The following is a 26,633-nucleotide window of genomic DNA, read 5'->3' as shown; positions in this document are numbered from 1 at the left end:
GCCAGGTCCTGGTGAGATTCAGGAGGACTGGTTTAGGCATAGAGGGAAAGGAGGGTTGCACTGGGTTTAGGTTTTCCCCTGACTCCAGCATTGTACTCTGACACTCTACCCAGAAGATTATTCTACCCCCAGCCATCATACTCCCATCCACTGCACACTACTTCATCATTCTAAAGCCAACCAAATCTAAAAAGATGGCTGCAGATAAACAAGTATGCATTCTGGGAATGAGTGAACCGCTTGTTATTTGGGTATGAAAGTGCTGGGGGAATGACCTGGTTTTTGGCTGGGGTAGCGTTAACTTTCTCCAAAGTGGCTGCTGTGGCTCTGTTTTGGATTTGTGCTGAACAGAGTTGATAACATAGAGACTGCTTTCTTATTACTGAGCAGTGCTTACACCTAGTCAAGGTGTTTTCAGCTTTTCGTACTGCTACCTTGGCAGGGAAGTTGGGGTGCCTGGGAGCCTGGGAGGAGGCACAGCCTGGATAGGTAACCCCAATTGTCCAAAGGGATACACCCTACAGTATGGCATCATGCTCAGTATATAAAATGGGGGCAAGAAGAGGAAAGATTTGGAGTGATGGCCTTTGTTGTCTGAAGTCACTGTTACTGTGATGGGGCCCTGCTCTTCTGGAGATGGCTGAACACCTGGCTGCTCATGGAAAGAAGTGAATGATTTCCTTGCTTGTGTGCGTGGCATTTGCTTTCCCTATTACACTGTCTTTATCCCAGTCCATGAGTTTTCCAGCTTTCACCCTTCTGATTCTCTCCCCAGTCTCTCTGGTGTAGAAGTGAGCAAGCAGCTGCGTGGGGCTCGGCTGCTGGCTGGGCTTAAACCTCTGCAAGGAAGAAATGCTTGTTACAGAAAGAACTTGGCCTGAAAATATTTTGAAACTAAGTAAAATAAGTGGTTTTAATGGATTCTTACTCTGATCAGTCTGATTTAACTCTGATTTTGAAATAGCATGGAAATTTAGAAATTTATCAATAAAACAATCTTTGTAATTTTGGAAAAAATACCTGTAATATTTTATTGTTTGCAAAACAAAATAATTTACTTCTATCATGCTAAGCTATCTCATTATTAAATGCACTATATAGATTTGTTAAATTTTGTACTCCAGATCCTTACCATAAAGTTCACAGTCAAAATAAAATGCCTTTAACATATTGAACTGGATTTTTTCAGCACTTCGTTGTACAAAATATTATGATAGTAAAGAGGTGAAATGAGAAATACAGTTCATTTCAACTTATTCTCAACAGCAGAAGATGCTTTCATTGATTTGTTCCTGTGGTATGTCAAACTGTAAGTTGAAATCATTTTTGTCAAAATTCTCTGACCATCTTGGTCATAAGAAGACTGTATTTTTAGCTGCTAAATGCAGTGTTGTCTCGTCACTTATGAGTCTGTAAAAATCATAATATAAATAAATTTGCATTTCAGAGGTAAATTTACATTTGTTCAGAAATTTGTTAAAATGCAGGCTTAAAATTTTCAAAATGTTGATGAATTAATCACAGGAGAAAACACAATGCATCAATAATTAGAACAATATTTCACTTTCTCTTTTAACTTTTAAAAGTTAAAAGATAGGGACTCTTTGCTCAAAAGTTCTATAAATTTACTTCTCAGCATAGCATGATGATCCAATATCTCAAACATTAGTTACCATGCTTGGCAGGAAGGCTATGTAAATCACCTCCTTTTGTTTTTATTGTATTTACCACATGTTCAAGAAGCAGTGAAAAGATTAGTTTCTCAAGAGAAGAAATCATTATTTTATAAAATCAAAGCACAAGAACACAAATCCTGTCAAATGTGGGAGTACAGTCCAGTAGAAAATAAAATTATTTCCCTTTCATAGAAACTAGCTTAAATTATTTACGTATATTGAAATGTCTCATTTCTAGAATTTTCTTAGAAAAAGAGAACACTACAGATAGCCCTGTTGGGTCTCTTTGCACTATTTGTGGAATAAGGAGCTACTCATCTTGGTAAAAAATCTGAGTCTGGCCTTAAGCCAACATGGGCCATATTCTGCCATCTTTCCTCGGGCTCAATGGTACCTTAAGCTGGGCCTGATTATGAACCGATTACTCATGTTGTGCTGAGAGGCTTTTTTTTTGCATGAATGGGGCCATTGTGAATAAACATTTACAAGTGATTCACAATTTTGGCCTATGTGAGTAGTCTCACTCCCATCAATGCGACTACTCACGGAGTAAAGCACTGCTAAACGAAACTGGCAGAATGTGACCCTGTTGTAGTACTTGACATCTAACACGAAGATACTTTTTCATTAGCTAAATGAAACACTGCAACCAACAGGCTATCATTCATTCTTTGAGACGAGGCTGATGCAAGAGCACGACAAGCTTAATGCAGGCCTGCAACTTATCACACCTCAGGTTTAATGAGGGCTTGAATACCTATTTGTTTAATGTATATAGTAACAAGCAACAAATGGAAAATTTTCCATTGCTAGATTTGAGGATGAAGAATTAAATAGAATTGCATCCCTTTCACTTAATTAAAATCAGCAGGAAGATGACATGGTCATTTTTTTTTTTCCTCATTGATTTTGGAAGTGTCAGGCATCTAAAATTGTTGTAATATTTTGGAAATGGATATTTATTCTGTAATAAATCTGCAATTGTAATAAATTTCTAGGAATTGTTACATTTTATTCCTGACATAAAAAAACTTGTACAAATTATTTGGGGGGAATTTCAGAAGAAAACAATAGTGAATTCTGCTATGAAGTTCAATAAGTAAATTGAAAAGGCAACAACAAAAATGGATCAGAGATTGCCAGCTAAACTTTTCTTTTTTTGTCCACGAATGAAACTCGAATAAAAAGTTCTGGAAATCACTTTGGCGTTTTCTAAATATTATACCTTAAAAGATAATTATGTGGAAACTTAATAAAATATAACAAAAAAAAATTAACTGAAAAGAGCTTGCAAAAAATCCCTTGTTTTTCCACCATTTTCATCCTTCTGCATGTGGCAAAAGTGTCTATCCAAAACTAATGCCTCTACCTGTACCAATAAATTTTTTTTTTTTTTTGCTTTGACTCATAAGTCTAGTTTTACTACTGTTTAAACAGACCATAAAAAATGGAAAAGATAACTTCTAGCCAGAATACTCTTTTCCAGCTCCTCAGGCCAAAGTTAAAGCTAATTTTTAGAGGGAGAATCGAGTCAGGAAACCACAAATTGGAGTATATATATGTGTTAAAATTTGAGTTTATTACTAGTGGAAAATAGGACAACCTTCCTTTCAGCTGTGTAAAACTGCTGTAAAAATCCCATTTTCAGTTGATCCTCACGGTTTCGAAGTCAAGTTTGTTTGTTTATTCCCTTGAAAGGCTACAGAATGAGTCTATCTCCTATTTTTGTTTCAAGTTTAGCCCCCTTGAGTGGGAGAAGAGAAAATCTGGGGATTCCTGCGTGTTTGTTTTTGCAAGCACTGATAGTTCCGCAGTTGCTGCAATGAAATCTGCTTCCCCATCTTCCCTTCTTCAATCATGCACCCTCTGTTCCTAACCAATGGCCAGAGAGAAAAGCAAGAATGAGCAGGGGGTGATCCGAGAGCTGTATCCTGTTCTAATCACAGCCATGCAAGTCCTTCTTTATTTCAATTAATTTACTTTGCCTTTATGAACCTGAGAGGCTGACTGTTGCTTTCAAAGAGGCTGACATTTCACTCATCTGAAAGAGCTTGGAATGTGACAGGGGAAAGGGAGGAGAAGTAAATCAAAGCAGATATCAATTCTCCAGATGTAAAGTATTTTTCTTCTCCTCTAATTTTTTTTTCCACCAGAAATGTCAGAAAGTCTGCTGACATTTTAATTCCTCTGTGATAGGCTGGGAGCTGAGAGCCAAATCCTGCTGCCATTGCAGTCAAAAAGATTTTTCCTGTATACTTTAAAGGTACCAAACCAGTCTTATACTCTGGAAAGCTTATCAGCAAAGCTTTAACAAAATGTAATAAATTAAATGAACAGTACTCCATTATCGTCTTAAGATCAATTACAAACTGAAACTGACAAGCCTTGTTGGAGTTTTCTTGTTTCAATTTTACCAGAGAGTAGCAAAACCCAGTACAATGGACTCTACTGGAAGTAAGACGTCAGTATTGTGTTGTTTGGGATTTTTCCCTAATCTGTATTCTGTTAAAAGTGTAGGAGTACTATTCCATGTTGTCTTTTAGTCACCTAAGCTTCATGACACCCTATCTGTAACCTGTAATATTTAATACACCAGTTGACACATAATCTGTGTACATCATTGAGAACCCTAGTAAACACTGTGATGCTACTTCTAGGGTTATATTTGACCAAAAAAAAAATCTCATTATCTTTAATAGAAAAATACACTCAACTCCATAAGATAAAGTAGTAGTTTCTATTCTTATTACATATAGTTATTCATTGATATAAATTCAACAAGCTCAACATGCATTTAGCAAAACAGCAGAGCTGGCTTAGAGCAGCAGTGCGGTGCTGAGAGAACTCAGTCTACAAATTCTACCTACAACATGAATGGTCATACATTTCCTTCTTTGCGTGGTGCGCTTAGAGATTTACATCACTGGTTTAGTATAATAAATTTCTTATCCTTTAGCAAGTTGTTCCTTTATGAAGTATGCTTTTGAAAAACATGAATTTTTTATACAGGACTGCTAAAAACCATGGAGTAGACACATTTGCTTAGTAGTTTTATTTTTTTTTTCAGGTTCTATAATCATATTTCATCAGCGGGTACAACAAAACACATATAAAAAGCAAAACAAAGAGGGCTTGTTGAGCTTGATGAATGTAAATCTATTTGGTTTATTCTTGGTTTATTGTTAAATATTATATTGCATTTCTTTAAGCAGACATTATGTATATTGTGATTTCTAGCATTCCACACACAGCAGCTTATTGTTGTTCCCTTTAAATATGGGAAATAAAACTGGTTTTAGTTAGCTTAAAAAAAAAAAAAAGAAATTTAGAGAGGGTACTGCTATATTACATGGCCCAAGAAATATTGGCAGCATGCTCTTTGGCTTTCATCCGTAGAACTGCAATGCTGGAAGACCTCCTTTCAAACTCTGGCTTGGTTTCAAAAGCGTGTCCATTGGTTGCCCCAGAAAGCAACGAGTCAGTGAAAAAATTATTAAGGGGCATGTGGCTGAACTGATTCTGGTGGTTTGAGAAGCCTGTGTAGCCAGAATCTGTACGGGGCGAATGGGAGTAAGGTGTCATACAGGAGGACGTATCTCGTGGCAGCATGCAGGAGGTAACCACAGAACCACTGGCCGCATTCCCCGCCCACAGATTGTTCTGAATCTGGAACATATGAAACAGACACAATTAAACTTAGATAGTTCATTTTTTGTTTTCTGCAATGCTTGGTTTGCTTTACCTCACACATAATTAGTTCTCTGCTGAAACAAACAACAAGTATTTAACAAGTTCTCTCCAATCATGTTAGAAAATTGTATGAAGAGATCACATGATTCAGAATAAAGATTGTTCACTTAAGAGCAAGGGCTGATGAGTCGTGTTCCTCACTTTGTCATCCATTTGCCCTGTGGATCCATATATGATGTCTAGTGTTGAACCTCAGGATGCCATCAGCCCAGCCAGTCAATAAAATTAATGGAAATACACAACTGACATCAGAGAAAAGGTGTAAAAAGAGTGTACAAGATCATAGATGTTTTCAACATTAATGATTCTCTTTATTAGAATTCCCACTATAATGGTAGGAAAAGGGTGAACAAAACAAACTAATTCAGATTTCTCAAGTGACAAAGCCCAACAAATGTTTGAAAAATTTCATCATGAGAAGCCTTGCATAATTACTTTAAAACAAATGAAACCCTAAAACACAGGAATTTCTGATAATACATTCAATACCTTTTCTTAAATTTGTTTCAAAAATAGATTTGATATAAAATTTCTTTTGATGATTTTTTACGTGAAACTATACTTTGAGGGCATTTCTGTTTCAGCATTTGGCCTTAACAAGCTGCATCGTACACCCCTAGAAAATATTACATGACAGACCAGGACACAAACTTTGTGGTTACCAGCAATGTCTGGAGTAACCACGTATTCAAGCTTTGATGTATAATCCTTTTTATACTTGGCAGTCTCTTAAAGCTTCATTCTGAGTCTCAGGCCTACTACCATCCATGTAGAGATGCTCTTTATGGATAGGTATTTGTCACTTGTTTGTTACTAGATGAACAGACAGGAAGATTCTTAAGACTTAACATAAGTCAGCTCTTGCTGTTATCTCAGACTGCATGGTCTTTCATTCCTGTTCTGTTCACTTTGATTTGATCAAACTTCACACTCAGCAACTGCCCTTCTGTTTTTCCAAACTCTCTACTCTCTATTAGTACTACATGAATATGATATAATTTCTGACATACTCAAACTTCCCCAGTGATTCCTCCTTTGCACACATCATTATACAATATACAGCTTTGTATGTCTCCTCCACTTTTACCTATATATCATTCCTGAATGTTGATTTTTTTTAATGTACAAATAACATCAGGGAAGACATTTTTAACCCCCATTCACAGTACAGATCTTGTCAGCCAGTAACTATATCCTTCCTGATTTGTTTTCCTTTGCTAAATTCGTCTTCACTCTAAAAATCTGTTGTCTGTTCAGTGTATCCTTGCCCTGATCCACTGTGATTAAACCCACGTGTCTTTGTTCTCTGAGATATGTTGGAGTAACTCAATTACTCTTCAGTTAGCACTGAAAAGTGAATTACCACTTCAAACTTAATTTTACATTCAGATTCCAAATCCACAGACAAAGGAATTTTGAATTTAAGATATAAAGGTTATCTCTCTAGCTGATTGATTTTTTTCTGTCCAAGTAGAGGTCAGGGGAAGTAATGAATTATGACAGACGCACACATACGCACACACAGGATGAAAACATGTTTCTAAGGATGAAGAGTTGTGTTTTCTCCCATTGTCCTTTCACTTTGCAACAGCACATACCAAACCACCAACAAGCTAAAGCGATAAATTATGGTTCACTGAACTCATCTAGCTGAGATCTAGTGCAGATAGGAAGGATGAAATAGTCTTATTTTAAAAGTTAATATTTTAAACTGTTGTATTAGCAAGGTCATCAGGAGCTGACAAATTAATCTGGGCTCCTTGGGAATTCCAGCAGCAAAATAATAATGCAGTAAATACTCCATTTCAGTTTTCTTTGTAAGCCTGAGGGAAAATCATGGTAGCAACACATCTCCTCAAACTCTGGGTGTGCTCAGCTTGTTTACACAGACATGCATGTGTGCAGTTGTAGTTCCGCACACACTCATGGACGTGCCTTTCCACGCACACACATACACCCACATAGCTGGGCACACCTCAGGTTTCTGCTGGGAAGCAATGGAGGGAGTAAGGCATCTGAGGAAGGATATGGAAGATTTTTCCTTCTTCTTGTGGGCCTCCTGAAGTCTACATGAGGAAATCTAGAAGAAGTTTAAGAACTTTCCAGCTGCCTCCTCCCACAATCACTTTTCACAAGACTCAAACATCAGTCCATGGGAGGGTTCCTACAATTTGACATGATTCCCAGCTGCCTTTTTACCCCTTAATTAACTTACCTGAGCCAGTCTTGACTTATAATCAGACAAATTTCCCCAGGGACAAACAAGTTAATCTATGCAGTGTCTAATACATGAGCTACTTCTGAAGGAGCTCATAATTTCCACAGCTAACTTACATGCAACAAAGTCTCGTTTATCTTACTGAAATTTCTTTCTAAAAAATGCTATGCCAAATACTGCAGTCACCCAGGCAGTACAGATATAATTATGGGAGGAATTTAAAAAAAAAAAAAAAAAAGTTTAAATACAAACATGAACCGGTTTGCCTTTAATAGAGTCAGGATGGAAAGTCTTCAAAAGGTTCAGAGGCTCAATTAGAAAGAGCCCAATAACCACTGTGGTCTGGAGAAGTCACAAAATCACTCTTTCTTTCCATATTTTGAGTAGTTTAGTTTGGAGTATACTAAGTCTAGTACCGCCAGTTTTACTGATATGTTTATCCTAGACAAATCCCTTTCAATTTAGGATCAGTGAGATTGCACAGGTGTAAATAAGAACAGAATTTAGCTGCAAATCCTAAAATATGCCAATGTCTTTTTTAAGAATACATGAATAAGCTATTAATTTCTAAAAGTTTTAAAGGAATGCCCTAGGTTTCTTCCTTAGAGAAAGGAATGCAAATTATTAAACTTAACGTCAGGAATGCCACTAGGAAAGCTTTGCATCATCTCTAAAGAGGCAGTTAGGCTTTCCAAAACAAGGTTTCAGTCATATCAATTTTCTATTCATTTTAGTTGGCTGAGTGACTTCACATTTTGTATTAAATTTTTGTTTCCTTACAAGGATTTACAACAGAAATATCTTGTAGTGAAATTTAGGTGCAGAAGGTATTCCTGTATTAAAAATAAATACAGTAATGTTTCACAATAAGTCAAAATGATCAGACCTTCTTCTGGTATGTTAGAAGGAAAAGCGACATTATGTACATGAATTTAAAGAAAATATTTTTCTTCTTAAAATCTTGTGTGATCCATGAACTTTATAAAAGGCAATTCAGAGACTCTGAATGAGGCCATACATACAACACATCTCTGGTTTCTGTTAACATCACAAACAACTTGAGCTTTGCTCTTGTGGTTACCGTGAAATTACCAGAGCCCTTCAATATATTTACCTACTGTATGCTTAATACACACATACACATGCACATGCACCCTTCCTGATAGAAAAAGAAATAGGATTTCATAGCTGTGACAAGAACATAACAGGAGAGTTATGGTTGTTAACATGGTTTTGATATCATTTCCTAGGCACCTTCTGTTAGACACCGCAGAGGCAAATGAGCTGAGGTAATTGGACATCCTGCTTGGTGTCATTGCTTTTTTCTGTTAAACTTTCAAGCTCCTTGAGCTTCAGCCTTTCTATGCAACCCCTGGAGAAATCACACAAATATCAAATTTTTCTGAGAGTTTTACTATCACTTCCCTGGCTTTGTTCTCCCATCATCAAACTTTAGACTCATGTTATTTCAGTCACCTGCCTGTTCAGACTAGAGACCGTCTTCAGCAGACATCCCTGTGAGCACACACAGCTTCTATTTGAGTGCACCTGTTTTAGTGCTTCACAGGGGAAACAAAATACTAATCTCTTAAGATCTCTAGATATCAAGAGATGTTATTATTATATTACATAACAAATGCTGTATGTGCTGAATGTTGTTATAATTAATCTAGTAAGTAATTAGAAATGACACATTTACTCTGTGGAAAACAAGAGTGGCACTAAATGAAGAGTTAAGAATTTATGTAATTATGGAAAACATGTGAATGTCAGACTGATTTGTTAAATTTTTGTTACTCCTCCCCTTGCACTGCCAGAAAATATCAAATCTGTGCTAGCACAAGGAGCTACTTTTGGGAGATTAAATGCGATAGCTGTTAAACTGCTCAAAACTACTAGTTCACAACTTGCATGCGTTCATCATTCCTAGTCCATCAGCACAATTAATTTGGTCTGTAACTTTCCCCAGTTTTTTTTTTTCTTGGTGCCTCTTCAGAACATTCAAAAAACAGGTAAAAATTTGCCTGTACTTCCTATGCTTGTAGATTCTCAGAAAAATTTAAACTGAAAAGAGCCTCTGGGATTATTTTTCTAAACCCTTGCTTGCAGCTACTCTTGAATTTAGATAAGGTTACTCAAGGCCCATCCAGCTGTGTTCTGAGTCCCTCCAGCTGGAAGGATTAGTTAATTTCTATGGGCAACTTGTCCCAATACTTCACCACTCTCATTGTATTTTTACATTTATATCTAGACACAATTTTCAGATATAAATAAAATGCTAATTAGGAGAGGTTTAATTATACAGTTTTAAAATATGTGATAGACCTCTTCAGTCCACATTTGGCTTACACATGGTGTACAAAAGAAAAATGTGACCATTAGATTTCACACTTAAACAAGTTTGCTGAGCTTCAAAATAGGGTATGATTTGAAAAGTCATCAAGCTTTCATTCTTGTATGGGATGTTTTGTAAACTGTAAATTCTCCCTGCTGCAAGCTTGAGGCCAGTTGCAATATGGATTAATTATATTTCAACTCTATGATTCAGTTAAAGACAATATTTCATAATTTGAAAAATATTATTAAGAATTTTGTGTATCTTGGAAAATAAAAAAATATGCTGTTTAATTAAGCCCCAGTAAAGTCACTCACACTTAAAGAAATACATGTTTCACAAAAAACCCCCACAGAGCAACAAACTGAATGTTGAGACTATGAAAAGGACCACATACAGTGGTGGTTTATTACCAAGAAAAAATAAAAATGCAGTGCATAAGCTACTTTGTGTGGAACAGACACCACCCAGAAAGATTAGAAGTGTCACTCCTCTCTTGTAGGAAGATCAGCCACAGCAAGACAAGTGAGCACACATGCAGCAAGACACAAACCATACAGGTGATGGCTCAGCCTGAGTTCCATGCTGTCACAGTTAGACAGCATGAGTGTGTGATAAAACTTCTTTGAAGCTAGCTCAGATATGTCTGCCACATCTACTCCTGCTAAATCAGTGTACCAATAGCCTTAATGAACTATTGTGATTAACTGTCATTTATATGTCTACTGCAGTTAAAAGTAATTTTATGTCATATAACATGTGGTGTCTAATACATTCCATATGAGCATTTAATTTGAGCATGTAACTTTGATTATTGCTAACGAGGATTAGCCTTATGTACTAAGGCTAGAGCAAACTATGATGATCCAAGGACTTGGTACTTAAGACATGTATGCTGATACCACTTTGACACTCTTTGACTGCCAACACATCATGTGATGCCATGCTATTCAACATATTAATTTGATTTATCATTCTGGCGGATGGAATGCAAACTTCAGCCTCTTCCTTCTGTTTCTGAGATTTCAACATTTTCCTTTCTTTCTACACCTTCTATATCACAGGTTCCCATACTTTTGAAAAGCTACTGTTGTCTTAGGATTCTCACCTGCACTAGATTGAGTTTTTTCACCTGAAACAAAAAATTAAATTCTATCATATCCAAGTCTTGCCTGCATTTTCAAGAAAATTAAAAAAAAAACAAACATTTTACATGTGATATTAAGAGGGAAAGTAGAGGGGTGTGACAAAATTAATCCTTTTAAAGGAACTTAGAAGAAAAATTACAACAAATGAACATGATTCAAAGAACAAGTAAGAAGGAGGGAAGAGGCAAAGAAATTAATGAGCCTAGGTAGGAGAAAAACGTTGACCTTTTTTATCCTCTTTTCAATGATACAATTTAATGTTCGTTTATATACTGGTGCACTTATTTATAAAAATAACAGCTTTATCAATTTGATTCACACAGGGAAAACTGGAAGTCTGTGTGATTATAGTATAGGTTCTTGTGTGCATATATAAGGAAGGGGTAATATGAAATTTTGTCTCAAGTTTTCTTGTTAGTTCTCATAGGCAATCATTAAATCTGATGAGGTCAAGTACCCTTTGTAACAGGAGCCTTCCAGGGCTAACACTGGGTGGCAGGAGGAGTCAAATAAATACCAATAAGACAAGGGAAGAACAAAGCTAAACAGGCTTTTAATTGTTCCTCTTCAAACATACCATTTATACATCTGTGTAAGATAACTACAGATGACTGCTGCTGAACCAGGTATCAGAATTAAAAAAAAACTGTTTAGAGATCATCTTACCTTATTTATACTTTATGTTTTAGGAATAAAAAATTTAATTGATCAAATTTTTGACAGCTGTAAAGGGAACCCATGTCTGGCATAAAAGTCCCTTTGGTTAAACTTCCTAAACACAAATGTCTAGTACATATCTGGCCACAGTTGCCTAAAATGAAGGATGGATCCTTCTTTTAAATTCTGTTCATCAACACTTCAACAGCGTCTCAGATATCCTGAGACATATTTAACAACACTCCACACTGTATTTAAGTGACCAAATCAAGTATAGCTTGTTTACTAACATTCACTCTAGTGAAACGAAGTAAACTTCCCCATAAAGCAAAACTGCATTCATTTCCCCACTGATGTTAAGATGGGCCATCTTCACGTTCACATCATTGGTAGGATATTGCTAGTTAAGCTAAAACTGTCTAGGATATGTGTTTTCCTGAGTGCACTTAAGATGACTTAGACCACAATGTGTTGCATCTGCAAGAGAACCTTGAAGTTCAAACACTGAAACTAATGAAACTGAAAACTTTTACCAAAATGAATGAAAATCACTGCACATAAAATATTCCTAGAAAAATCTGATTTTCAGCACAATGTTGTTAAAGCCTTGAAAAAAAACATTTGAATAACAGATGATTGCTCTAGAATATTGTACAAACTGCCCTCCTCTGTAATCCAGGTTTCGACAGTATAATTAATGGAAGATATATGCATGCAGGATGTGGCCAGTTTAGGAGACATTCAATTTCTTGGCAGATAGATGAGCAATTAAAAAACAAAGAAAACAAAACAAATTTCAACATCTAAAGTCAATATACTGCAGAAATAATTAAGGTTAGACTGAAAGAGCAAAGCAAATAATTATGGTCTACCAAAGAATCTAAATTGTTATTATTGTGAAGATAAAGATGCGGAATTTAAAAACAAAAATAGACTGGATTATATAGATAGGTGTTGGACAAGACCACCTTCAGAGTTCACTTCCAGTCTCAACCTTTTTCACATTCAGAACCAACCTTCTGTCTGAAATGAGTCGAAAGATTCATTTTCTCACAGGAAAAAAACTCTCAGGTTTATGAAGTCACAAAATGCATAGCAACATTATGTTGTTGATTTGTATTTGATGAAGATAATTGGGGAAGAAGTCTCCACGACACCCTCTGTTGACTGCAAGAAACTGATGCTTCTGCTGGAATGCAGCTAAGATGTGTTTTCTCAACATATCCATGGTTGGACTCAAAACAGAAAATCTGCTGGCTGCAAATCCTCATAATGCACACCAGAAATTCATATTTGTTCCAGCTCTTTTTGCCATAAAGCTGTAAACTTCTCAGCTTGATTTCATCCTTTTTCAACATTCAACCTACCTTTTTTTTCAGCAACAGGTAGTCTGTTTTTCTCTGTGTAATTCTTAAGTAAGATCTAGTGACCTATGTTCCACAATCCACAAGAAAAATTATTTATTTAAAAGTATGGGAAAGCTTGTCTCGTATTTGGCTATTTCATTGTCACAAGAGAAGTGCCTGTGGTACAGTGGTATGGCAATAAAAGTAAAGGAAAAAAGGATATTTGTTTTCTTTCCTTACATTAACTACACTGAAATAAAGGAATTTTGGGGAAATCAATTTAAAACATTAAAATGAAAAAATTTTAAATGCCTTTTCTGCCTGAGATGTGGGATAGATTGATGAATTTATAACGTCAGGTGCTGTATATTTGTTTTCCGTAAGTGGAGCACACAATAATGATAATCTAGTTCAAAAGATCTGAATGCAGTGATGTTAGTACTCACTGTGGTTTTAAAACAGATTTTCATTGTCTCAGGCATCTCACTGGAAATGTTATATATACGATAGAGATGTGGTTTTACTGAAGGAGAGGATTTGAGAATATGACAACTATGAATAATTACTACCAGGTTGGCAAGGATATGATTTTTTATTAAATTTTCTGTTATAATTACCTGGATACCCACATATATATGGAAAAGTAGCCAACTTTTTCTTAGAGGAGTGGGCTACCTCTTTTTTTATCATGTAGCCAAGCTATTTGTGCAAGCACTCAGCTGAAACAGGCAATGTAAAGTGCACTCACACCTTCATTTAGCCTCTCGTTCCTGTTCTTGAGGTACAGAGCACAAGGCAGCATTCTCATGCAGGTGAGCAGACTCAATTACACATTTGTGCCTCTCTGTTTCCCTGCAGTCTGTCAGTCTGTGGTTGTAGGTGAGCACGTCCCATTAGTGTTTGTGAATGAGTACACTTTTGGTATTTCTACACATTTTAGAGGTGCTTGATCTAAGATTATGGGACCAGTATTTGCACTTTAATCTCCTTTTTTTAAGAATCTATTAATTAGTGATGGAAATATTTGTCAGGCTGGAGCTTAGTTGTGTCATCTGTCTAGCCAATATTTTTTGACAAAAATACAAACAGAAATGCAGCAAATCAATCTTTTTAACAATCTGAAAGTACAGAATTGATACTTTATTGGGTTAGAATTTTATAAATCATATTATAATATAGCTTAAAAATGTGGGATTTTTGAAAAACATTAATTTTAGGACAATAATTTTAAGTGCTTACCAATGACTTATATTATTCCATTATCTTATACTAATGAAACTTTGGTCATTTAGGAAAATACGTAGATGGAATCCCACTAAAAATACAAGATAAGCCAGCAGACACAAATTTAGTCTAGAAATCCCAAAGCTTCAGCACTGATCCCTGTATCACGTGTTGTGGTGCTATAGGTAAGTCAGAAAGACCCTCAAAGGAGAGTTGAATGCCTTGAATGGGATCTGTGAGTGAACACATATCTATGTCTTTGTGAATCTACCTGGGCCTACCTAAGATCATGTCCACCCACCTAAACAAAGAGTCATGCAGCAGTTGCTAATGCAATTTGGGTTATTACCCTGCTACATTTTAAAATAAAACCAGACAGACTTACAAGGGCCAGCACAGCTGAAATGGTTGTGTCCATGTTCTGAGCTGCTGGTACACAAGCCAGCTCTGACCCAGGCACCAAACCTAGTAATATGCAACCTCTTTGGAGGTAAAGCACGTTAAACTGAGTGGATGACACATGAGCTGAAGACCCCTGGTTCATAGTTAATCATATTCATAGAATCATAGAATCACTGAGGTTGGGAAAGACCTTCAAGATCATCAGACCCAACATTTGACCAAACATTATCATGTCAACTAAAGCATAGCACTAACTGCCATTTCCAGTCTATTCCTGAACACTTCCAGGGATGGTGAATCCACCACTCCAATGTTTAACCACCATTTCAGTGAAAAAATTCTTCCTGTTGTCTGACCTGAACCTTCCCTGGCTCAGCTTGAGGTTATGCCCTCTTGACCTGTCACTCGTTCCCTGGGAGAAGAGACCAGGGCCCATCTTGCTACAATCTCATTTCATGCAGTTGCAGAGAGTGATAAGGTCTCCCCTGTACCTCCTTTTCTCCTGGCAAAAATGCCCAGCTCCTTCAGCTGCTCCTCATAGTACTTGTGCTCCAGACCCTTAACCAGCTCTGTTGTCCTTCTCTGAATATGCCCCAGCCCCTCAACGTCCTTCTCCTAGTGAGGGGCCCAGAACCGGACACAGGATTTGAGGTGTGGCCTCACCAGTGCCAAGCACAGGGGGACAATCCCTTCCCTGCTCCTGCACCACAGGCCAGGATGTCATTGGCCTTCTTGGCCACCTGGCAAGCACTGGCTCATGTTCAGCTGCTGACTACCAGCGCCCTTCTCTGCTGGGTCAGTTTCCAGCCACTCTTCCCTGACCTTAAGGAACTCTTCATTCAGCCAATTTAGAGCATGACCAAAGCCAGCTCACACTGAATATGAACATATTCTTAAGGTTGGCAGAGATCTCCCACCTAATGACACTGAAGGGCACCAGAGCACCAGTAGTGGAACCGAACCATGCAAGTTTTTTTGCTTTGCATGTGGTTTTTGTTGTTGTTGTTGTTGTTTTGGTTTTGGGGGTTTTTTTGTTTTTAATTAATTGTGTGGTAAAGGCAATGTGAAGCCAGAGACATGAAAAAAATGGCTCCAGAATAAAAATATTCAATGTACTAAAACAAAGTCAGGTAAAGCAGTAAACCAGAGGACTGGAGAACAGACACAGAAGATTATGACCTTGTTACACAGTACACTACACCTTACTATTTATTAACAGGAAACTAAAAAAGAAAAAAAAAAACAAATTAAACCAACTACAACTGAGAGAGCTGTCCTGCCCCTCTGCCACTCTCCTCCAGCAGTATCCATTCAGCTCTGATTTTTCATGGATATATTATGGTTTCATGCTAGTAGGAGACTTGTTCTATTTAATGGTCTGTTGAGGTCCATAAAGAAATGGTGCACGTTTAACACATCAAAAGGAAGCTGTCTAGAGATCAGAGAGTTTACACTTCATCTTAGCAAAGTATACAGAACCAGAGCTGTTAAGACGGCTGCCAAATGTAGAACCAAAGTACTGCTTGGTCTTTACCATACCTGAGGGTAGCTGTCAGTCCTTGGAAGAACAGATATATCATAGGTGGCAGCAAAGTGGCTCTTAGCTTGCTGGATCTGACCATACCGTTCTCTTTTTCTCCATTTTGCTCTTCGATTCTGGAACCAAACCTACAGTACACAGGGATCGAGTCATCAGGGTAAACAAAATTATATGTCGTGCAAAGGGGTTTAGGAAAATAATAGATTTTGGACCGTGGCTTTGAAAATTTCTGTTTATCTACAAAAGAGAAGTTCTCCACCTGAAAATTAATTTTTTACTGTTTCCATCTTGCAAATTGACTTAACTTATTGCTGGCTATTTTAAATGTACATATTGTTTAATTTATTTTATCTCAAAAGAAACCCATCCAAAAAAAACAAACAAAAAAAAGGCCTGAGAAAGATCAGTCAGTAGCAAGTAAAGAAACATTCTCTTAAATTCCCATGCCCACTGACTTGCTATGACTACCCATAATCTGTTTCCTAGAGGTGTCCATAATCTTTATCAAGTGCAGTAATAAAAAGGCAGGAAAAACTGGCACAAGAACAGTAGTCTGCACAGTAGGAAAGGTTGCTATGAGGAAGGCTGAAAGGCCAGGAAGATAATAAAAAGTCACCATGTCACAGACAGTTTTTGAACTATTGGGATTTTTTTTTTTTTCACACTGGTGTCAAGTGATATCTGCTTCTTATAATGGAGGACAAAAAAACTGCACTTTGGACGATGGAATAATTTAGATTTTATGCTTAAATTTCTTTGTACTCCTTGGTCTGTTCTGTAATATTTGAGTGTCAAGTGTTATACCAAAAAACCCTTTTATGCTCATTTCTTTCTGTTGCTTATGACTGTCATTGTCCTATGGTCTTAATAATTCACTTTTGTCTTTCAGACAGTTTAATTTGGACTGGTTAGGAATTATCCTGATGAATAAAGGGGATTGCTAAGAAAAGTAACACTGTATAAGAGTAATATCCAACCAGTCATTATTGTTCTGGTGTAAGCAAGCTCACTGAGACTTTTTTAAGAAGACACACTTTTAACTGAACCATTTATTTTTTTTAAAGGAAACAATGCCCTTGGTTAATCATCCTGCTAAATTGATCATTAATTCATTTTGATATATACATACATGAATGGTGGTTTTTTATAGGTATTTCCTGTATTTTGAGGGATTCCACATTGTGGGATTTTTAAAATAGCACTGTTTTGTTTATAATTCCATTCTTGCACTGATCTTTGGAGAACTCAACTGTCTTTTGATACTGCTTACCAATGAGGACATAATTTTACTTATTTTGATTCCCAAGGACTTGTGGGAGGTGTAGTATGTGCAATCTTTTAAAAGATTCCGCAATTAAAGCAAGGCTCATGCATTTAAGTCCTGAGTATACATTGTTAGGAAACTTGGTGGTAAATTTGTGTTATTTATGATGCCTGAGGTTCAGCAAAAAGAAAAGGGAAGGAAAAAAAATAAATCTCCTGTCTTCACAGGAGGCATCAAGGACACAATAAGGAAATTCAGTCATGAAACTCTTTCCTTGGAAAAAGACCTTGACAATTTTCTTAAAATGGGTACCAACTACTGGACTGACATGCAGCAGGAAAGAGAACAACTTAGATAAATTTGGTTCAGGTTGGCTCTCTCTGCATGTGTGCAGGACAAATATTAAATTGGATGTTGATGAAATGGTGGTGAAGGGAAATGTGGGTAAGATATCCAGCTGATCACTCTGCTACATTAATTCAAACAATTTGCTTGAATTCATAGAAGTAAATGAGAAAAAGCACATCGTTTTTTCCTTTGACAATCCCTCAAAATGTTTCTGTTTACACCACTTTACTAGAAACTTACTCTTGGCAGAGATAAAGTAACCATTTGCCTCCACAAAGCAATGTAGAAATCTGCTGCTTGTTATCCTTGAATTGCCAGATGCTTGCCTTTAATGACGTAAGGCCTTGCAAATTGCTTAATCTTGTGATGGAATACTCTTGCTACTCTGGATAGAAATGATCAACATGTCCTTTCATATTTAGCATATGAGAAATGCAAAGATCAGTTATCCTTTAAGAAAGGTAAGAACATGCTTAAATAAAATGGAAATAGATACTCTGTGAAAGTCTGACATCTACATATGTTTTTCACTTACTGTCTTCTTTTTCATACTCTTACTATGCAAACTCTCTAAATCTTAGGAAAAAAAAAGTGATAAAAAGTGAGATGACACACTTTAGTCCAATTTTGCCCTCCCTGTTCTCACTATTAATTTGTTCTTGAAGTACTTCTCCATATTTCAGAATTAGGATTTGTTAGAAAAGTGTTTTAACATTGTGCTGCCTTCCTTTTTTAAAGTCAAGATTAAATCCCAATGAATGGAAGTCATACTTGGAAAGCTGTACCAAATTAAGGAGAGGGATTGTACAGAGCCTAAAGAGTTAAAAGCCACTGAAACAAATCCCATCACCATTGTTGATATCACATCAACATAACTGAACACACAATTTTGGACTCTGTTTTCTGATGACAACAGCAAATGTGATGCCTGCTTGAGTAGACATGAAAGGAACACTTCTTTATAAAATTAATTAGCTGGCTTTCCTTCTGAAAGTTGTTTCTTATTTAATTTCAGTTTGTATGCATGTGCACTGACGTCTATTTCTCTATATGCATGTGTGAGTATGTGTTTAATTACAAGTTGTGAAGTTGTTATCATATTCAAGTCACTAAATTAAAAAAATTAATCCCAGTCTGTAAGAATCAACAGCACTGTTATTCTCTAAATTGAAATAATGATTATTACCAGAACAGGGAAGATATCTAAAATTAGGATAAACTTGCAAAATGTGGCTCACACCTTTTTCTAACAGAAGACCTCTTAACAAGGGAAAGGCTGCATTTCCTGGATATTTAGCTTCTTTTTTCACCATTGCACATCAAAAGCCATAAATATTATTGAGATTTCTATATAAGCATATACTGAATGAATCACATTTGTACGTAGTTACGATACTCAAAAAATACGCTGTGTGGTCATCAGTATGCTTCGTTCCAAAAACTAGAATAACATTATTCATCAGTTACGAAAGTTTAAAAACCAGAAATTGTACTTCCTAATTTTGGGATTTCTAGGATCATTCACTATAGAAAAGATAAAAGGATTATGTCCTCGTTTTATAGAGGGACAAAACACACAAACACACATATCTGTGTAAATAAAGGTATACAGATATATAGATATTTATAGACATTTATGTATGTGCAGTTTCATTGCACATTCTTTGGATAGAAACAAGGAATTTTTAGACTGCAATTTTCATGCCATAACACACAGAGAATTCTCTGCATCTGAGTTGTGCATTGTCATCAGTCTGAACTGCAAGTCTTTAGTGGGAGATTTACATGTAACAATTTATGTTTTCACTGCCTGGAATTCTACAAGAGATCAAGACAGCTTTACTATTGATGTTGTTTTCTCATCCTCTAAGCAAGTGTTCAGAACTGTAACACAAGCCATTTTAAAAAATAACAAGTTATTTTAGCACTACATGAGCATAACAGCTCATGTCCATAAAGAAATGAGGCAAAACGAGCTGTTTACTTTAGCTTTATGGGCTTTTGTACAATCCCCAAGAGTATAATTTACTCATTCCTGCAATGCACAATTTGTCATAGAAATGCTGAAATCTGGTTCCTACCTGGACTCTGGCCTCAGTGAGCTCTGTTCTCAGAGCTAGCTGTTCTCTTACATAGACATCGGGGTAGTGAGTTTTCTGGAATACTTTCTCCAGTTCCTCCAGCTGCAAACTGGTGAAAGTTGTTCTGTGTCTCCTCTTCTTACTGCTGGAGACATTGCTGTCACACTTATCACCAAGTTCATCCAGGTCCCCCTTCTCCTGCAGCCCTTTCACTGGAGACATCCTGAGGTTGTTGCAATTATCCATGGGCCTGCTCAGCTCTGTGTGAAGAGGCTGTCCTTCCACTTTAGTAATCCCATAGTTCACTGCATACAAGGTGGGTTAACAGCTGGTTAATAAATGACCAAGGGGGAAGGAGAGGTGTTTAGATTCAGGAGTTCATATAAAGCAGTTTCACGAGGAACAAGATTCCACCGTGGCGGTGTTATTTCTATATGAGATCACAGAACAGGAATTTGTTATATCAGCTACAGATAGAATAAAAGTGCTAAATCGCATTGAATTTTAACTGAGAATTGTGTCTGAAAATATCATCTGAAAATTTGTAGAGTAAGGAGACTGCGCAAGAGACTTGGATATTTTCACTCTGCCGCTACTGCCGTTAAAGTAGTTAACAATCCATGAAATCAGCATCAGCTAGAGTTGTATAGATAAGGAATCTTAGCCCAAAACAGATTTTCATAGAAGAGGCACAAAGCTATTGACAAACGTGCCTTTAAACTTGGAAGCAAATGTAAAAACCTCTATTTCTATGAAATACAAATTAACAGTGAAGTAAACTTAATAGCTGTAAACTGACAAATCAAGAAGCAAATGGAATCAAAAATTAAATTCACTTTTAAAATTCAATAAATCCTGTATACCTTTTTTTGAATTTGTGAAGTGGAATTGTTTCCAATGAGGTTTGTTACAGTTACAAAATACAGGGCATTTCTGCAAAATACTAACTTATTAAGAGATTGTATCATATACTTTGTAAAGGGATTGTAAGAACTATTTGTCTTAGGTAAAACTTGAGTGGTAGAGATAAAAAATATTCTGTAGTAGCTTCTTAATAAAAAATTAAAACATGTCCTACTTTTCAATATTTTTTACTTATCGTACATCACTGGAGAAGTAATGAGATAAGTTAAAGAATTCAAAAAAACCTTTTTTTCTTTTCTAAGAAAAAGGTGGAAAAAAAGATTAAAGCTCTATAGAAATTAAAACTTACAAATATGATAAGTAACATAATAAGCTTGCTTTGAGATTTTCTCACATTCTCAGTAATTTCTTTCCTTTCACTTCGAGCTGATTGTAATGAAACAATTTTTAGATACTTACCGTCAACACATACATAGAGAGGAAATGCCCTAAAGCCCTCCAGGAACACAATAAATTAGCTAATTAAGAAAAACTCCAATGTATAAATCAATTTTCTATGGATTTTTCTTTTCTAAATTACACTTGAAGAAATCTATCAATATTTCTTACTCTTTTTTCATACAAATAAAAGAACATTCTAAAAAATACATATACTTCAATGACTATATTAAGTCAAAAAACATATGATATTGTTAGTCCTCTTATTGCAGCTGATCTTAACCGTGGTTTCCAATTTTTCTAGGAATTTGTTTTTGATTTTTTTTTTCTATACCGATTTTCATTATGTTGGAATAATGAGAAAGATTTAAAATGTTTTAAAAAGAAAACATTCCACATTCTCCTTGCCTCTAAGCTAGAAAATTTTAATACTTGATAAAATGTTTTACACTACTCTTTGGATGACCGACGTGGTTTTCGGAAGATTCACCTTTACGCATCATTTGGAACACGGCAGAGAACGCCGCTACCGTCGCTGGACGGTATTTGAAGGAAGCAAAGACCACCAAGCGACCTTCGGTTCCCTCTCTGGATCGGCACCGCAGAGCCGGCCGTGTCCGGGCTCCCTCCGACACCGACATCCGGCGATGCTTTTTCCAGGGAGTTTGCTGGGCGCAAACGCCGAGGCTCGTAGCGGGGCCGGGGGTGGCCGGGAATCGGCCGGAGGGGGACCAGGGGCCGCTCAGGGGGTGCCGGGGGTGGGCAGGGTGTGCCGAGAGGTACCGGGAGGCGGCCGTGTCCTGCAGCACCCTCCGGGACCCGCCGGGCCGTGGTTTCCCCGGGCGGGCTGCCCCGGGGGCGGGCGGGCTGCGCCGGCGTGCCCGGAGCTGCGCTCTCGGCCAGCCGGGAGACCCGGGCCGGGGCCGGTGGGGAAGGCAGGAGCTGACGGGCTGCACTGAAAGGAAAAGACCTCTTCAAAGTAGGCGTTTGCCTTCTCCCGGCATTTTTTTTTTTTTAAAGTAGTGGTAGTAGTGTTATAACAGTAGTATTGTTACTATTATTGTTATTTTGCTACGACCTGACAGCCCCTCGCATGCCCAGATCCGAAGGCTGCACAGCTGCCTTTGGTCTCTCCGGACGGGAGAATCCCTGCCCTCCCCCGTACATCTCCAGGAGGGAGAATAACCCTGGGATGAGGACTCACCGCTGTTGTCCTGGCAGGGTGATGTCCTCTCCAGCCTCACATGATGCTCGGCTCTCTGCAGAGGGTTGAAGGCCTGTTGTACACATTTGCTGCCTGACGTTTTGCTATAAAAGGACTCATTGTCCAAAGTTTCCATAACGTGCTCCAAACTGCCTCCTGCTCCCATATAAAAGTCACTGTTCTTGCTCGGCTGGCTCTTCAGGGCAAACTTCTCGCTCAGAAAATCCATAATCATCTAAGGCTGTTTGAGAGCCTCTTCCCTAGACAGAGGCTGGACTGCGAGGAAGGGAGGGAGAGTGAGTGGATGGGAGGAAAGGCTAGAGAGAGGAAGAGGCGTTCAGTGCTTAGGGAGCTGTTTTGCCTCTGAGCCTTTGATTTTTCTTGTCTTGAAAGGCGAACCCGAAGTTGCTCTTATATCTTGAAGCTCAGCAGGACTTCTTGTGCAACCTCCCATTTCTAATGAATATGAAAATAAGCAAGCAGCCTAACTCCACCCCAGGTCCCCCAAGACCTAATCCCAACACAGGAGGGAGTTCCAGGCCCGTTTTCGACAGACAAATCTGTTTCAGACAGACACAAGCATTCGGGGAGGGTGAGGGGAGAATGGGAGGGAGGGGAGGGAGGACAAATAAAGAGGACATTTCCCCTCTGCAACCTATTCTCATTTCTCCAGGCGTCCTGGAAAGAGTAATCCCTCTCTTCCCTCCCTCTCCCCCCGGCTCCCCGAGAGGCTTAGAGCGGGGTAATTTCAGGGGCACATACCCTCAAGTAAAGGATCTTCTTTAATCGATTTGACTGATACGTCGGTAGCTGCAGTCCTGTTCTCTGAAGCTGTAAAATTAAGAACCGGTGTTCCTTCTTTATTAGCCAGTTCAGAAGTGTTGTCCTAGAGTTAAACAGAGAAAGAAATATTATAGACTGTTGTTTGTGTAGAGGGAATGGAAAACAGAGAAACTTAAAACTAGAATTCTCACATCAAAAACTGGCCTAAAAGAGAATTTGTCTGCTATGAAACAGATCTCAAACAGTCTGCCTCTGTGTGTATTTGGGGTTGGCAATGTGTGTGCCTGCAAAGTGGTTGGTTAAAACGGACCTTTATTTTAAATCTCCTGAAATATTATAATTAGAAAACAAAACTGTTTCTAAAACATTTTTTAAGTCTTAGGTAATAAAAAGAAAAATAAATGAACCATAAACGCATTCCTATGGATATTGGGGAAAGTGGGCGGTTTACACCCGAAGTGTGAGCTTTGAAGTGTTGAATTCCTTGGTCCATGGACACATTGATAAGATTTAAAAAACAGGCGAGAGAGATAGTGGACTATTTCGAAAAGGCACGAATTACAGAAAAGATCTTCTGTGCTTCCTCGTAAAAGGGGTACTCGATGAAGTAAAGCAAACTGGAGATTGCAATCACTTCAGATGAAGATTTCAGCATCATGGGCCCGCGCTTGTCTTTTCTACTGAGGCTATTTTAGAACCCAATTCGGTGGGCCCTTCCCCCACTGGGGCGGGGAGGGGAGAAGAAGCGAGGCTTGAATGAGTGGCTGGAGCACCGGTGCAACGCTGGATTGCCGGGGCTGTGGACAGGTTTAGAGACCTTTCCTGTGAACCCAAGTCAAAGGTGAAGGAAAGGCCAGTTCGGGTCCGGCATATTTCCCGGCAGGCAGCTTCCCTTCCTTCTTCAGCCGGTCTCCAGTTTGATATTCTCCCGGAGAAAGGGGTAGAGGGAGGTGGGGTTTTTTTTCAGGTACCACTGTCGAGTAGCTGTGGCCACCATCCGCCACACGTACAGTCTGCCTTTCCCTGTCATCTGTCAGAGCGGGCCGCCGCCCGTACATCTCCGTCCCAATTCCCAGCATTACCTGCCGCCGTCACCGAGCCGGGGCTGCTGTCACCCGTTGTGACAGAGGGCAGAGGTGGTGCTCGGGGAGTTGGGGTGGCACGGTTGTTTTTGTGGTGTGCGAGCGCCGCTTTGCCAGGGCGGAGAGGTGGAAACGGTTTTCGTAAGACCCCGGGTGAAGAGGAATTGAAGTGCCCGCGATGAGTGGCCAGGTGCGGCGGAGGCCAGCTCGCTGCCTGCCCCGGGAGAGAGGCTGGAGCCTGCCCCAGGGGCAGCTCCAAGGGCAGTTCCCGTCCCGGGATTTCTCATGAAAAACGACACGTTTCCTCCTCGCACCTTCTGGAACAACTGTTGCTCCGGACCCGGGGAAATAGATCCTCTCCCTGCCCCCGCAACTCCGTGTGCTGGCGCTTCGGCAGCGTTTTTATAACTGTCCCTTAAAAGCACTAAACGCCTTGGGGAAGGGGGAAAAAATAGAGGGGGGGGGGGCAGGGAAGGAAGAGAGACAGGGAGAGGGAGAGAGAGAGGGAAAAAATGGAACTCTGGATGTCTTTTAAATGAAAGACACATGCAAAGTTTTTGCAGCCTGAAATCCACTTTTATCCCAATAAATGTCCCTCTTTAAAGACAACTATTAAACTCCAGGAAAGCCGAGGATAAGGAGCATCTCCTATGACCGTAAACCCCCCAGGAGCTGCCAGCAGCACCAGGGCTCTTTCTAGGGTGGCTGGAGGGAGCGCAGTTGCCTCCGCGGCGCTGCGCGCGTCCCGCTAGCGGAGGAGCCGCCCCGGCGGCGGCAGTCCTCGCTCCCCACAGAGCTGCTCCGCACCCCGGCAGCCCCTGCACTCCTTCCCCCTCGGGAGGATCGGGACACCCCGGCGGCGGCGGCTGACCCGCGGAGCCTTGGAAGCGCCGGCCTCGTCTGGGAACCGAGCTGGGGGACGAGCTGCGGCGTCTTCTGTGCTCCTCACCCCCGCTCCTCTGAGAAAACACGGCCCTCCTGCAGCATCTTCCCCCCAGCGGAGACTCCTCTCCCTTATCGCCCCGTCTTTGCGAAGCTCTCTCCGCCGAGATTAGCGCCGACATTTACATATATGAATATATATATTTACAATATCTGAGTATTAAATATAGAGCGCGATACCAACTCTAACCGGGTCTTAAAGTCCGTCCTTCCTCAACAGGAAATGCTAAATAAATAAATAAAAATCAGAGTGATTCCACATCACTGTTAGCTCCAGGGACCAAATTCTACTCTCATTTACCTCTCTGCAACCCAGCGAACTTCAAAGGGAAGGAGAGATGTAACCTAGGGGAGAATTGGCGCCACGTATGGGATTCGTTCTCCTCAAAAGCTTTAAAACAGAAAGCTGACTTCAGCGGGCTAAAACCATTTGAGAGGGATTGGACAGATCCCGGGGGAGATGCCGGCAATGGGAAAAAAATCCTGTACTGAGGTGAGACAGCTTTGAAAAGCATCTTTCTTCAGGGACCTACTCCCTCCTCCAGGCAGCCCCGTTATTAAGAGCTGCATGCAGATGTGCCGCTGTGTTTCCAGAGATGGAGTATCTCCCAAACCTTCTGTGGAAGGGTGTTATGTGTGACGGAGAGACGTTTCGTGACCAGAGGCGGTGTGAAGGAGCTCGCCCCTGCAGCGCATAGGAGCTCCTTGGGGGAAGTCTGTCCACCGGGACGAGCCGGGCGCGCACACCGCGGGACTCTCGGCGGGACTGCCGGGCTCTCCTGCGGGGACGGCAGGCTGCCTTATCCCCGCCGTCCTGGCATTCCTTCCCTTCCTTACATCAGAAGTTACAGACCAAGCGTAGGAACGGGGATCCTGCATAAATTTCAAACGTCTCGCTGCCGAACAGTCAAAGAATTTGTGAAGAGAAGTGTGCGACTGCTGTTGGGACCTCCGTTTCTGGGTCTGCCGCCACTGCTGCTCGTGATGGCAGGTTCCAGCCGAAACAGGGCTGCTGCTTGTTGAAGGCTTCTCCTCTCACCCTTGCGTTTGTTTAAATAAAGTGAGAACGGCAGCAATATGGGCCATGATCTCCCTTTCAAATGTCCAGGAATCCCTATCCTCTCCCGTCCCTCCTCCCCATTTCTAATACCGATTTTTAACTATGGATGGTAGCACAGAAAGATTTTTTTTTTTTTACACCAACACTTCCCTTCCCTCCAGAGGAGTTAAAGCACGAAATTTACTTAAGGATTGAATGGGAGGAAATTCGCGCTACAGTGGCACTCGGCTAAACGAATTTTGGGGGTATTATTCAATTCCTTCCACATAGG

At 39.3% G+C, this 26,633-nt stretch overlaps 1 protein-coding gene across 1 annotated transcript; it reads right to left on the bottom strand.

The window, feature by feature from the left end:
* Positions 1–4,748: 4,748 nt before the first annotated feature.
* ALX1 (ALX homeobox 1) lies at positions 4,749–22,751 on the bottom strand. Its single transcript, XM_066184595.1, has 4 exons — positions 22,496–22,751; positions 19,990–20,294; positions 16,296–16,424; positions 4,749–5,342 (listed from the first exon to the last, which is right to left on the bottom strand). The coding sequence occupies exons 1-4, from the start codon at positions 22,728–22,730 to the stop codon at positions 5,022–5,024; spliced, it is 990 nt and encodes a 329-aa protein (XP_066040692.1). The 5' UTR covers positions 22,731–22,751; the 3' UTR covers positions 4,749–5,021.
* Positions 22,752–26,633: the final 3,882 nt, after the last annotated feature.

Source organism: Chamaea fasciata, unplaced genomic scaffold (assembly GCF_029207755.1).
Source record: "Chamaea fasciata isolate MVZ Bird 193981 ecotype frontalis unplaced genomic scaffold, bChaFas1.0.hap1 SCAF_5, whole genome shotgun sequence".
Classification (NCBI taxonomy): Eukaryota; Metazoa; Chordata; class Aves; order Passeriformes; family Sylviidae; genus Chamaea; species Chamaea fasciata.
The sequence above is the reverse complement of the archived record's forward strand: the minus strand, read 5'-3'. Positions and strand labels throughout refer to the sequence as shown.

What these genes read in the sequence shown, in the direction of transcription:
- ALX1 (XM_066184595.1), bottom strand. Translation starts at nt 22,730, where the DNA reads ATGATTATGGATTTTCTGAGCGAGAAGTTTGCCCTGAAGAGCCAGCCG. An exon ending in ACCCTGCCAGGACAACAGCG is followed by an intron (nt 20,295 to 22,495) that starts GTGAGTCCTCAT and finishes CCTTGTATGCAG; the next exon opens with TGAACTATGGGATTACTAAA. An exon ending in GGACTGACAGCTACCCTCAG is followed by an intron (nt 5,343 to 16,295) that starts GTATGGTAAAGA and finishes CATATGTTCCAG; the next exon opens with ATTCAGAACAATCTGTGGGC.